Source organism: Halichoeres trimaculatus, unplaced genomic scaffold (assembly GCF_033239565.1).
Source record: "Halichoeres trimaculatus isolate MK-OKI-2021-1 unplaced genomic scaffold, fHalTri1.1 fHalTri1_scaffold_20, whole genome shotgun sequence".
In the NCBI taxonomy this organism is placed as follows: domain Eukaryota; kingdom Metazoa; phylum Chordata; class Actinopteri; order Labriformes; family Labridae; genus Halichoeres; species Halichoeres trimaculatus.
The window spans coordinates 26812328-26826289 of record NW_027437198.1 but is presented as its reverse complement, the minus strand read 5'-3'; the positions used below and the strand labels follow the sequence as shown (position 1 = coordinate 26826289).

Here is a 13962-nt window from a genome sequence, read left to right as displayed (position 1 = left end):
TTCTGTGTTGTAGGTTTCGGGGCTCCAGTGCGAGGCCATCACTCAGCCAGAGCACACCCCAGGGATGATCCGCTGACAGCCGAGCCGGATTCTTCACACATGACCCGCAGACGCCGCTGCACGCAAACGCCCCGTCCTGTGACCCGCCAGCGCCAGCCGCTCGCTTTGATCTGACAACATGGTGTAAAACCTGCGGTGCCCACATCTCTCACACATGTCACACACCCCGTCTGCCTGACAGGAAGCATGACCACGGGCGAACATGAGAATATTGAATTAGGAGCTGGCGTGCAAATCCAGGATGTGTTGCAGGGCGCTCGGCTTACCAGACAGGCCAGGTGAGCCGCGATCAATCACGGCGTTTGCAATCGATACGCCTGGACGTGGAGCTGTGCAGGAAATCGAGGAGCAGGGTTGAAACGTTGCTTTCCCTCACATGTGAGTGAAAACCAGACGCCTCTGTTGGCATGCAGCGAGAGCAGATACACGATCACAGAAACATGTTGTGGTGGATTGAAGATGAGTGCTGGTGAAGAGCGAGATCTACATCTGCTGAAACACTTTGAATCAGTTAAGCAGCTCCACGAAATCACACCCCGACAGCCGTGACCACAACCTCTAACCTGACAGCCATAGATCTGACACGCTCATTATCCAACAGATCCACTTTCACTGACTTTCTCTGAATCCTGACACCAAAAACCAGCAGAAAAAGTCCCGTTAAAGCACATTTAATATCTGTAAGTACAGTTTGTGAGTCACACACCCCGCCGTGATCTGAGGCTGAGGCTCATGATACTTTTTAATAAGATGCTGTCTTTGGGTCTGAGGTGTTTTCTGTCTTTGTGCAGACCTGAGGGGCTGATGGCATGTCCAGATGTGCACCGTGACCTCGGACTGACCTGAAGGGAGCCAATCGGGTGCCCTAGCATTGATATGCTAGGTATGCATGGTTGTGTATTACATTACAGATGGCTCATTTGGAATAGAATAGAAAAGAAAATACTTTATTTATCCCCGGGGAGTCACAGCAGCAATAAATAAAACAAAAGTGAGAAAGTTTATAGAAAGTGCAAAAAGCTCCATAAGAAAATAGATGCTGACAGCTTGTCCATCATTGTCCAGTCAGCCAGCCTCCACCTCCACAGGGTCCAGGACTGAGCTTCTTCAGCAGTCTGTTCAGTCTCTGTCTCCTGGATCCTGTCTGCTCACAGCAGGTGAAGCTCTTCCAATGTGGTGTTGGTGTCTGGTGTTAGCTCTGTTAGCCATGTCTATGAATAGCATGCTACTCTGCCTTCTGGTATTCCCTCTGTTGCTGGGTTAGCATGGCTAGCTCGTCCGTCATATTGGAGATAGATCTTACGTTCCCAATAATGATGGATGGAAGGACAGGACGTCTTCACCTCCTTCTCCTCGCCTTCTGGGGAAACATCTGGCCTAGCACCAGTTAGCATTGACATTCTACAGACTGTTAACACCTGATTTTACATGTAAACAATGCAGCCATGGTTACATGTAGGATCTCCAGACAAACACAGGAGCAAAAATAGTAAAAATATCGTTGAAGACAAAACCAGTTTGGTGTCCATGACCAACAAATGAGCCATACAAAGTAATGATCCACTCCTAATTCAAAGATTACAAAAAAGAGACGAAAAAAAATAACCAGAAACAGATAAGGAAGAGAGAGCTGCTGTAACAGGCATATAATGTCTTAATACACACAACTTTTCTCTTGTTCCATTGGCAGATTTTTTTTTTACTTGTCACAAGTAATTCGGACCTCATTTTTGTCTTTAAATAATTTGAAAAAAGACATTTTCTGGACTGGTCAGGTACTGAAAAAAAGACAAAAACACTTGACAAGATTTGAGGGTTTTTTTTGCAGTATTTCTAGAGAGAACTGTTTACAAAAAAACTTTGATAAGTAAGTGTTTGTATATTAGGAGGTTTAAATATTGTTCCCACAACACCTTATTTCTGTACGGGAGAGTATTAGGGCCACCCGTGAGAAAAAATAAAGAAAAAAGTCAAAATGTCGAGAATAAAGTTGGAATATATTGTTGAGAATAAAGTCTACATACAATGTCGAGAAAAAAAAATCAACATACAATGTCTAGAAAAAAGTCGATGTCTCCTTTGTTCCATCCCAGTTCTCGATAAATCCAGTGAGAAGAATGACAGAGATGCATGCTGTAACATTATATGCCATTATATTCCGACTTTATTGTTGGTATGTCGACTTTTTTCTCAACATTTCAACTTTTTTCTCGAAGTGCATGATGAAAAAAAAAATTCTGCCCTCTCTAATTTTATTTGTCTCACGGGTGGCCCTAATACTCTTCCGTATTTCTGGGATCATAGTTGAGTTTCACTTTCTTTTCTCTACATGAGCTCTTTTCCTCCACTGCTCTACCGTTAGTGTTGCTGGTTTGACTGGTGCAGTTTGAGCTTTGAATGACTTGAAATAAGACATTTTTCTGGACTGGTCAGATGAATTTGGCTCATATTAAGTCTAAAAAGACATTTTTTACTGAAAATAAGACAAAAACACTTGATAAGATTTCAGTTTTTTTGTGGTTTGCTCTGCGAGGCTCCTCCACTGTCTGACATGGCCTCCATCTGCTCCATCATCATAAACACTGCCAGGGTGCTGCTGGAGGCCTACAGGCAACCCCCCGCCTCCCTCACCCCCTGCCCTCCCCTCCTGCTGGGACACCAGAAGGGTGTGTTGTGATAGCAGCCGTTCCCCTCATTGCTTTGACCCTCTGAGCTAACATCCCCGCCATTAGACACACAAGTAAGCACGACTGCAGGCGTGCTCCCTGACGCTGGGTAAACATGTTGGCAAACTGCAGGAATGTGAAGTGAAGTGGTTCAAAAGGCCAATGCTGTGTGTGTGTGTGTGTGTGTGTGTGTGTGTGTGCTGTCAGAATTAGCAGAGACCTCCACGCAGAAGGCCATCCCTGACCTCACTGCCCACGCCAACATGTCGGCTTGTGACGGATGGAGCCTTAAATCTCAATCCAACCGTCCTCCTCAACCCTCAGACGTGCCTCCAAATGGAAAGAGGACTGGCTCCTCCATCACTGAAACACCACCTGGAACACAACACGGCTCGCTGCTCGGATAAATACACTCCATCATCTTTCCTATCAGACGACCAATCCACAGAGTGTAAATCATCAAACTGTGCAGTTAAACCACAGCTCTCTCCAAACACTGATTTTTATCTCTTGTGGAGGAAAATCAAAGCCTCACACACAATATAAAGAAATCCAGCGGCTAGCCAGTTAGTGTATAACAATTCTTTCCAAGAGCCAAACATTTATTTTACTGCCTGGTAACGTCAGCGTTTCCATTCACTCTGAGAATCAAACTATTACCTCACTTTGCTCCACAAAGCTTTGTTTTCTGAATGTATAATAACACATCCATCATGAGACGACGGGTTCTGCTGAAAGACGCGTCCTTATGTTCAAGTTTATCCACAACTCAAAGAGGTTTCTCCAGCCTGACTGAACCAAACAGCCTCATCCTGACTTTCTTCATGAGCAGAAAGTAAAACACACAAACACATACTCATAGGTCAGCTGATAGCTTCTGTCTACACCAGGGGTCTACATTCTTTCCTTTCATAGAAAATGTTTAACCTCAGCTCACCTGGATTAAAGTCATTCAGGAGCCACAAAATCTACCCTATCTCCACAATAAAGAAAAAAAAGTCTATGACGTTCTTTTTTGAATTTTTAAAATCGGAAATGTGATGTCTTTTTTTTCTATTTTAAGTTAACTTGCAAATATCAAAAAAAAAAAAAAAAAAAAAAAAAAAAAATTAAACGAAAAAAAAAAAATTGTAAAGGTCAAAAAGTGCTTAAATTTGCCAAATGAAATTTGAAAAAAATGCCAAAATTTTTTAAATTTTATTATTATTATTTTTTAATTCAAAACATTTTGATTCACACAATTTTTAGACATTTAAAAATTTGCTAAAATGTCCAAATAAGAATAAAATGTCAAAAATTTGCAAGAAATATACTTGAAAAATTCTAAAAAAAATTAAAATAAAAAAATGCAAAAATTGAAGAAAAATGAAACATAATGATTTATCAAAATACAGAATCAACATTTCAAAAATTTGCAAAAAATATCTTAAAGCTGCAATAATACAAAAGTGTTGCAATTAATTCTTTTTCACAATTAAAAAAATACAAAAATAATTAAAAAAAAATATATTTTTTTTTAATTGCAAAAAACTAAATAAATTTTTTTTGAAAATTTCAAGATTTTTTTTATTTAAAAGAAAATAAAAAAACTGAGACAAACTGGGAGAAATAAAAGAAAAATTGAAGTGTTTCTTTGTCAAAGCTTGCAAATTCAAAATTTAAAGACGTGCAAAAAAAGCAAAAATCTCTTAAATTATAAGTGTTAAAATACGCAGGATTTTATTTAGTGTCAGTGTCTTTAATTATCAATACCCTCTGTAAGAAAAATAACTATCCGTATTTCAATAATATTTTTTAAAGCTACAGGAGCCACTGCAAAGGAGTCAAAGAGCCACAGGTTGAGGACCCTTGGTCTACACTGTGGTGCTTCTCTCTTGGCGTTTAACCGTCACAGCTGTGAGCGCAGGTTTGTTGTGGTAACTCAGAGTTTGTGAGCGATTCGCCCTCTGCTCTCCAACCCTCTGTGGGAGCTTGTATGAGCTCCTGAGGGGCTGGGTGGCCTGCTGGGTCTGTCTCGCTCCCTGGGGTGTCTGCTCATGAGAGGGGCCTGTTATTCACAGAGCATCCTCCCACCCTCCTGTAGTGTTGGAGAAGGAGCTGGGAAAACCCCATTACAAGAGAAAAAGGGAGAGTGAGCAGTTTGTGGTTGAGAGGCTGTTTAGGTCAGTATTGTAGCTGGGATCTTTGTTGATACAACAGAAAACAAAACCTGTAATTGAGGGGAAATATCTGGTGATTATGAAAGGAGCTCTCAGATGACGTCTGCTCGCTCTGCTGATCATTAAACGATGGAGCAGCTTACACAGCTGAGCATTCATGAGCCACTTTCTCCATATGCTCCGTACTGACTGGAGACAGCATCCACAGCATCATTATGTAAATGCTGACGCCTGAGCTGTGGTCCTGAGCAGACGGAGGAGGAGGAGGAGGAAGGGGTGTCTCTGTGATTCCCACACACAGACGATGTCATCTTCTCAGGCTGAAACAAGGACACATGCAAATGATTGAGAAGAGTGTGTTCACATACATGTTGCGTGAATGTATTTGCATGAATTTGGATCTTAAACGCGGCTTAGCATCCTCACGCTGACAAAGGAAAGAGGTCAGATCTGAGTGTGGCTGTAGAGTTCTGGTAAAGACATCAGATAACAAAGACAGTTTGATTTCTCTCAGAGCTGCTTTGAGCCAATCTGACTGTGCTTTTTTTAACAACTCAGAGCTGCATCATTTAATCCTGGCTGCGCTTTCTCTGTCTCCTTTCTTCCATCTCTTTACATGATCCTCACTCTGACTCAGACAAAAGGAGCTGGGTTGTAAGCTGCTAAACTCACCAGTAGAGGGCGTAGTTAGGTGAATTTCATCTCTGAGCGCTCATTTCTTCTCAGAGATAAGTACTTAATATTTGTCTTAAAGGTACACTCTGTAATCATCTCAGACATTAACATTTTCTAATTTTGTCTCCTTATTTAAGTCACTTTAAAGAACTTTTTTTTACACACTTGTTTTTATGTGATACTGTCTTTTTGTCCTTTATCTTGTCTTTTATCTTTTATTTCTATCACACTTTGGTTTTGCTGTCTGGCTTTTTTTTCTGTTGCTCATCATTTTATCATTGCTTTTATTTATTTCTTTATTATTTTAATTAAGACTTTCAAGATGCATAATAGTAACAAATGCACTTGTGATTTTTTTTTTATGTGGAAAACATTATAAACATAGAAGATGAAATAAAATAGACAAAATAAATAAATACAATTAAATTATATATATATATATATATATATATATATATATATATATATATATATATATATATATATATATATATATATATATATATATATATATATATAAATACATAATTAATCAATTTAACTTTGAAGTGCCACTTCCTGTCTGGCTGATTGATGTTTTTTAGCTTTATCTTGTTCCTCATGGTCTCATTTTATACCCCATGGTTTTTGTATTGTTTTATTTTCTTCATGCTGAAGTTTTTGTTCCTTGTTTTTATATCCTGACTGTTCGTCAAAGCACTTTGTAAACTTCTGTGATGCACTAATAAAGTTACTATTATTATTAAATAGTCACATACTGGATATTCTGTCATCATCAGTGTGTAAATTACATTTAAAACAATCAAAGTGTTGTTTGACTGAAATTAAACAAATCAGTGGAGAGGATGACAGTAGCTGCATTATTCCATAACTGTGCATGAACTCTTCAGGTGTCAACATTGAGCAGTCATCTGTCTCCATCTGCTGGTAGGAAGTGTTACTGCACAGGAAGTGGTCTAGGATCCTTTAAATTCATCTCACCCTGGGAATGTTTTAACATCCTTGAATGAAATAAAGATTTTAATTTGGAAAAACTGGATTTCTTCTGTTCATCTTTACAGGTCACTGAATTACTGGCTGTTACACTGTGTTGAAAAGTATTGTGATTATTTCACTGCAGGTCTGTGTTAAGTAGTGTAAAATTAGTGAACATTTGGAGAGGATTAGTGTGTAAAACTTTAAAACTATAATAACAGACCACCAGATCCTGAAGTGAAATATTTTGGTAGAAATACCAAAATATTCACAGGAAATCAGACTTCCTGGAGTTGTAGTTGTGATTTTAATGTTTAATTAAATGTAATGTTTAATGATGTTTTTAACAAAGGATTTCCTTATTTTCCTTGGTCAAAATAACTTTGACAAATCTGACATTCTGCCAACTGTGGTTTTCCCACATGTCAAATCAAAACACCTTTTCAATGTAATGTTTACTTTTAAGAGGGGATGCCTTCAGTGACACATTTTTACAAATTGATGAGTGAACCTTTACCCCCACAAAGTAAAACAAAACCAAACAGAAAATTGAGCTAACCAGGTAAACTGTTTATGAATTTAATCCTAAAATTGTGAAAAATGAGGAAAGACCAATTGTACAAAGGGAATTTAAACAAGGGTTTTCTTTATTTTGACAGTGAGACAAATCAGCCAACAACAGCCTTTCTATCACACCTAAAATTTCTGGAACTGCTTCTTGGCTCCAGCAGCCTTTGTCACTTTGAGGACGTTGAACCTCACGGTCTTACTGAGTGGTCGGCATTCTCCGACGGTCACAATGTCTCCAACCGTGACGTCCCTGCAGACACAAGAAGCACAATTAAGAAAGGGTTTGGTGACTAACTGCTTCAAATATCTGATTCAGCACTGATTGTTATCTAGTAAATTTGGTCATCAGCTTTTATCTGAAGCTGCATCAGTGTATGCCAAAGGCAGTGTCGTCAAAGCTTGCTCAGCTTGGAAGACCATCGTGAGAAAACATCATTTGCAGCAAAAATCTGTCAATCTGTTGATCTAAATGTATCAAACTGACCGTGATACAGCAACTCATCACATTTGGTTGAGGACAAATATTTAATATTCAACAACTTTTAACTGCCATGTTTGCTATGGCTGTAGAAGCCTTTCAGAAGAGCCTTACCTGAAGCAAGGTGACAGATGGACAGACATGTTCTTATGCCTCTTCTCAAAGCGGTTGTACTTGCGGATGTAATGCAGGTAATCACGTCTGATAACGATGGTTCTCTGCATCTTCATTTTGGTCACCACACCTGTAGGCGCAAACACAAAATCTGAGTATTTCTGCCATTCCTTCAAAAACCAAAAGAATATCAACTTCTGTAGATTGCAATTGTCTTTAAGACTGCCACTTTTATACATCAGCGTTGCCTTTAGGCAGTGTCGTCAGGACCCAAAGGGTTTGGAAGACCATCGTGAGAAAGACATCATTTGTAAGAAAGTGACAAGAAAGACTAAGACCATACAGCCTGTTACACATGTCCTATCTTAGCTAATTTGCATTTGATTGAGGATGAGTTGATTTAAAACACCTGTTTCCTCATATCATTCCTCAGCCAAGCCCAGAATGATGATTATCTGGACAGGTTACAGCTGCTGAGATGGCAGCATTTCTATTGGGCACAGGCAGTTTGAGATTTCCACACAAGTGTCTGCAGATTTATGTTTTGGTTGCACATATGAACTCACCAGAGAGGATACGGCCACGGATGGAGACGTTTCCGGTGAATGGGCATTTCTTGTCAATGTAAGTGCCATCGATAGCCTGTAAGAGAAATGAGAGCATGTTATTGAAATCACCTTCCATCAGTATGGGATGACTGATTCACTAAGCATACAGTTATAACTTTAAACTGCATCAGCAATGCCATTAGGCACTTTCGTCAAAACCGCTGAGGTTTGGAAGACCATCGTGAGAAAAACATCATTTGCAGGAAGATTTAACAGTTAACTCGAGTGTTTTACTACATCCAGGCGAGTCCACTTACCTCTCTTGGGGTTTTGAAGCCAAGCCCGACACTCTTGTGGTAGCGGGGGAGCTTCTCCTTGACCTCCTTGCCACCATCTGCGACCAGAACACGCTTCTTGTTCTGGAAGATGGTGGGCTGTTTCTGATAAGCCCGCTCGGTCTGTGGAAGAAGGAAATGGGCAGTTATAAAGAAACTCTTTTCACTGTACAAGAGAAAAAAGAAGTCGGTGCGGCCTCACGCTCTACTTTACGTTAACTTCCTCTATTCAAATTACATCATTACAGTCAGTGGTTACAGTAATAAATGCTCAGAAATATTTTTAGGTGCAGCGTGTTACAGTTTCAGTGGCATAAATAGTTAATTTCAATTCACTAAGAAAATAAAGGGGTAAACGTGTTAGCAGGTTAGGCTAACCCTGAATTAGCATTCCGGTGAGATGAACGCTACACGAGGAAGGGACGACGGCCACAACAAATACCGGTTACAAAAGGCTAAATGTGGTCAGAAATGGCCCAGTGTCGAATATAATGAGAGTTTAAAGACTGATATATTAAAAAAATGTTTTCGTATGGCCTTAAAAATGAATAAATATCGTTTTACAGTCACCACGCCGTGTTCATGAACATACTTGTGCATCCGCCATCTTTGCCAGCCGAGTCGTAAAGAGGCCTGAGTATGCGCGCGACGAACGGAAGTAGCAGAAGCCCGGGAAATGACGTGTGCGGAGAGGAGAGGCTAGAAAATAAATAAAACCAAATGTTTTTAAAATATTTTAATTCGATAATTCTTTCTTCTTTTTTAAGTTTGGTGTATTTGGTGTAAAAAAAAACGTTGAAACTGTGAATTGTTCATTTTGTACTCTAAACCACAACAGCAGCGTTTACAGGCTGCGAACCAAGTACCGTGCTGCGCTTAGCAGATCTGTATAGCATGATACCAGACGAAGGTGCTCAGGGTAGTCCCATAACACATTATTCAGATTAGCGATTAAACCGCCCTCCTCTGCTCGGTCACAGCTGGCTATAAACAAATAAAACGGAGTCACATGACTGTGCGGAAGCGTTAGCGCTACAGTCACAAACACACTGCTCCTCAGACTGCTCCAAACACACAACAAGATGGCATCAGACCCGAAAGGCGGCGATCAAGGTAACACTTTACATCAAGAATATAAAAATAATAAAAAAGCTCTAGTAGTAATAGCAAGGGCGGGAAAGATTAGCTTAAACATGAAAACTAGCTTCTGTTTGTGTTCTTGTGTTGTTTACCTGCTGAGAGGGACATTAGCTGACCTGACGTTAGCGAAATAGCTAGCCTAAATGTTAGCATACACCCGGTGCCCTTAATGGTAGTTTAATTGGCTGTCTGTATGACTGTTTAACCAAAGAGTTAAAAATGTCTTATGAACAAAACAAAAACACAGAAATTAAACACGCTGGATTAATATTTTCACTCTAAAAATGCCCAAAAAAGAGAGAAACTTCTGTTTATGTAACCACGGTGAGAATATCCGGCTAATAAAGTTAGCAGCAACTAATAAAACTGACTCTTTTATAATCTGAGTGTCTCGAAATATTTTATTATGTACAGATGCTAAGTTAAACTTAATTAAAGATCTATAGAAAAAAAAACTCTAAAATAATTTGGTAAATGACGTCAACGCAGTGTTTCACTTTCAGGTTACAGTAAGCAAACATGTTCACACATTTTAATCATGTATAACTATTTGTTATTTGAAAGAAGATGTTTTAAATCGGTAAATATAACTGTTTAATTGATATAACACTTATCTGTATCCTTCAGGGAGTACTACAGATCAGATACTAGAAGTTGGAGCCGGCTTATTAAAAAAGTGAGTGTCCCTTTCACTTCAACTCATAAATTAATCATCATATTTATGATATATTCACATCATATTTTTTTTTACCAATTAACTTTGTCCCTTTGTGCAGTTTTATCTATGAGCGAGCTCAGCGGGAAGGAGGTATAACTGTGACCAGGGCACAGCTGGGTGGAGGAGAGCTGTGTGACCCACACCAGAAGGAGCTGGCCAGGTGCCTGCAGCAGATCGGGGATGAGCTGGATAATAACGTAGAGCTTCAAAGGTGAGTTACCTATGTTTCTGATCCACAAAATTCTTGACCTTTCCTCTCATTGTTTACTGTGATTTTTTTCTCCCCCAGGATGATTAACAGCCCGGCACTCAGTCCATCAAAAGACATGTTTGTGAAAGTGGCCATAGAGATTTTTTCAGATGGGAAGTTCAACTGGGGTCGAGTGGTTGCCCTTTTTTACTTTGCCTGTAAACTCGTCATCAAAGTAAGATAAGCAGCTCTGTTTGATCTTTACTCCAAGTGTAGAAAAAATGGACGAGATTACTGAAGCACCTCTTGTGTACACTTCAACAGGCTCTCGTCACCCAAGTTCCTGATATTATCAGAACAATCATCAGTTGGGTCCTGGAGTACCTCCGCGAAAATGTGATCAGCTGGATCAGGGAACAGGGTGGCTGGGTAAGGAGTTCATTGATAAGGTCTTTATTTATTAACTGATTGCCTTCATGATGCGTATTTTTATCTGTGTCTGCTTCTTTTAGGAGGGTATTCGCTCCCACTTTGGCACTCCCACATGGCAGATGGTAGCGGTGTTCTTGGCTGGCGTTCTCACCACTATTATAGTCGTTCGCAAGATGTGAGGAGTCAGAGGAGAGCAGACACGGGGACGAAGAAAGAACGACTGAAGGCAACAGAGGAATGACAGAACATCTCAAAGAAAACCGAAGGAAAGGATGGAAGAAGGAATGACTGCAGCGAGGTGAATCTGTATTTGGGCACAACGTCTCCAAGACTGTAGAAAGAGACTGAACGCACGGTCGTACCCGTGATCCCTGTGCCACAGAGGGAGTGAGTGGGGCATGACGACATGCACAAAGCAGAAGGGATGGAGAGTTGGTCAGACTTGAAAAAGGAAAGCATTTTAAGTAATTTATTTTTTACTGGGTACAGATTTAAGAATGTCACTGCTTTGTGTTTTCTGACCTAAACAATCCAAGGGTCAAACAAGTTTCATTCAGTTAGTTTCTCTCAGCATTAATTTCAGAGTTTGCTTTTCCGACTGTTCCTCTCTCCACACATCTCACTATGGTGTCTGCTATCTTCAGATGTATTTATATAAGTGTTCAATGGTAAAAGAAATCAATCTGTAATGATCAATGATGATTGGCAATGAAACGTGAATGGAATGGGTCACTTCTCATCAAGTTACAATGAGACATTTTTGCAAACAGTTCAATATATGAAAAAGACGCTGTTGATGAAGAGATCGATATCCCTCCTTCATCGCAGAGGTCAACCTTATTTCCGTGGACAGTTTTAAGTGCCACTGCAGGGATTTGAATACAAAGTTCAGTTTACATTCAGCAAAAATCACATGTTAAAAATGTCACATGAAGTGAAAAAGATATGTGTCTTATGTAACGTTTAATCATACGCCGCCTTTGGGCATCTGACTATCAGTGTGACCGGACTGTGGCTTTGACTTACAAAATGTCCTGACATCATTTTTCTGTTCAGCCTCATGTCATGAACAGACATTTCCTGTGGTCTGTGGAAGAAGTAGCTCTGCCGACACACGGCACTGGATTGCTCTGAGATGCTTACCTCACTTCATACGTTTTCAGAGTACTGTATTTTAAAACGTGAGTAATTCAACCTGCAGTCGAATCCACACAGGAGACGCTTTTTATACACGCTCTTTGTTTGTCAGTGCCTTGGTGGGGTTTTTTGGTTATTGTTTTTTTTTTTTTTTACAGTAGAATCACTTTGATATTCTTCCCTTTTTCTATCACATTTGTAAAGCTGGAGATCTTTTGCAGTGACCCTGTATGTTGTAATATGGAAATAAATTTCTAACTCTGTAAACACTGTGGCTGAGAAAACTTCTGTTTGCTATAAATGTGGATTTATTCCACAAACTGGACTCATTTACAACATGTTTGTCATGTTGTAAATCCAATCCAAGGGTCTTCAACCTGTGACTCCTTTGCAGTGGCTCCTTGTAGCTTTAAAAACACAGAGGGTGTTGATGATTAAAGACACTGACACTAAATAAAATCCTGCTTTAACATTTAGTTGAACTAAATCTTCATCCCATCTGTCAGTAAAGCCTGCCACCGCTCTACTTCACCTCCAACATCAACAGCCCACCAACTTTCCATGCACCTGTGGCTAACCTCAAGTTTTACAGCCCTGGGAAGATAACTACATCTACAAAAAGACTAATCTGGAAGAAAATACAGATTTTAATTCTGTGTGGATGGGTTCAGTTAACTGACAACTTGCTTAATATAAGTGCTGGATATGTGGCAAGATATTAGCAAACAACAAAAAATTTCGAGTCGTGCAGTATCATTAATATATGTTGACAACTTCAAGTATTATTTCAAAAGTTTTGAATTTTTTTAAAATGTAAATATATTTTTATTTTTGTGACTTAAAAAAAGTTTCTAAACTCTTTAATATTTTTGCACATTTAAAATGTTTTTTTTTTTTTAAAGATTTTTGCCAATCTAACATTTTTTGCAAACTTTTGAAATTATAACAATTTTGGATTTTTTTTTCAATAAATTTGGGAATTTCGACAGTTGTTTGTTTCAATTTTTATTTCTGTTTATTTTATTATTATTATTATTTTTAGAAATTTGGAAAATGTTTGACCTTTACCAGTCATTTAAAAAAATTCAAGTAAAATTTTAAAAAAGATAGTTTTTTCTTTTTTTTAATTTTGGCAAATTCTTTGAGTTTTAAAATTGTTTGAAATTTTAGCAAAATTTTTAAATTCTTTTTTTAGTATTTTTGCAAATTTTTTAATTTATTTTTTTTTAAGTTTTAAATTGTTTGATTTTTTTTTTTCTTTTTTACAAATGTTGAAGTTATGTTTGATTTCTACAAGTGTATTTCAAAATTTATTGGAGACTTTTAATATTTTTTTTTAATTAATTTTTTTTTTGAATTTGTAAAAAATTTATTAAAAATAAAAACAAGTAAGACATTAAATTTAGATCATATGAATTCCAAAAAAAGGATATTTTGACTGTGTACTGAATTTTACACACCTTTTTGTCTTTATTGCGAAGATGAAGTAGATTTTGTGGCTCCAGAATGACTTTGATCCAGGTGAGATGAGGGAAATTGCCTCCTATTTAAGTAAAGGTGTCTGACCCCAGGTGTAGTCTGTTGAAAATGAAGCGTCTCAGTGTTGTAGACTCGAACAATGGCACACATATAGGGAAGTGAGAACAGCTGGGGCTGGCCTGGTGATGAACTGTGCACCTGACGTGCTGAGGTCCCCAGAGGTCGGCTCCAGCCTGCAGACTCCTCTCCCACTCTCCTCTCTGTTTCCTACTCGATCCTCTCAGGA

General features: G+C 38.7%; 2 protein-coding genes and 3 non-coding genes across 5 annotated transcripts; 1 reads left to right on the top strand and 4 right to left on the bottom strand.

Moving 5' to 3' along the window:
- Positions 1 to 7163: 7163 nt before the first annotated feature.
- Positions 7164 to 9271, bottom strand: rps11 (ribosomal protein S11). Its single transcript, XM_074696636.1, has 5 exons — positions 9173 to 9271; positions 8563 to 8703; positions 8264 to 8339; positions 7698 to 7827; positions 7164 to 7355 (listed from the first exon to the last, which is right to left on the bottom strand). Exons 1-5 carry the CDS (start codon positions 9185 to 9187, stop codon positions 7232 to 7234), a joined length of 486 nt encoding a protein of 161 aa, XP_074552737.1. The 5' UTR covers positions 9188 to 9271; the 3' UTR covers positions 7164 to 7231.
- On the bottom strand, positions 7464 to 7546 carry LOC141810257 (small nucleolar RNA SNORD35). The gene has a single exon (XR_012600073.1). It is a non-coding gene; the product is annotated as a small nucleolar RNA SNORD35 (small nucleolar RNA).
- LOC141810255 (small nucleolar RNA SNORD35) lies at positions 7927 to 8010 on the bottom strand. The gene has a single exon (XR_012600071.1). It is a non-coding gene; the product is annotated as a small nucleolar RNA SNORD35 (small nucleolar RNA).
- LOC141810256 (small nucleolar RNA SNORD35) lies at positions 8424 to 8507 on the bottom strand. The gene has a single exon (XR_012600072.1). It is a non-coding gene; the product is annotated as a small nucleolar RNA SNORD35 (small nucleolar RNA).
- A 225-nt stretch (positions 9272 to 9496) lies between the features above and the next one.
- LOC141810231 (apoptosis regulator BAX-like) lies at positions 9497 to 12443 on the top strand. Its single transcript, XM_074697643.1, has 6 exons — positions 9497 to 9693; positions 10348 to 10396; positions 10497 to 10649; positions 10728 to 10863; positions 10953 to 11057; positions 11141 to 12443. The coding sequence occupies exons 1-6, from the start codon at positions 9663 to 9665 to the stop codon at positions 11237 to 11239; spliced, it is 573 nt and encodes a 190-aa protein (XP_074553744.1). The 5' UTR covers positions 9497 to 9662; the 3' UTR covers positions 11240 to 12443.
- Positions 12444 to 13962: the final 1519 nt, after the last annotated feature.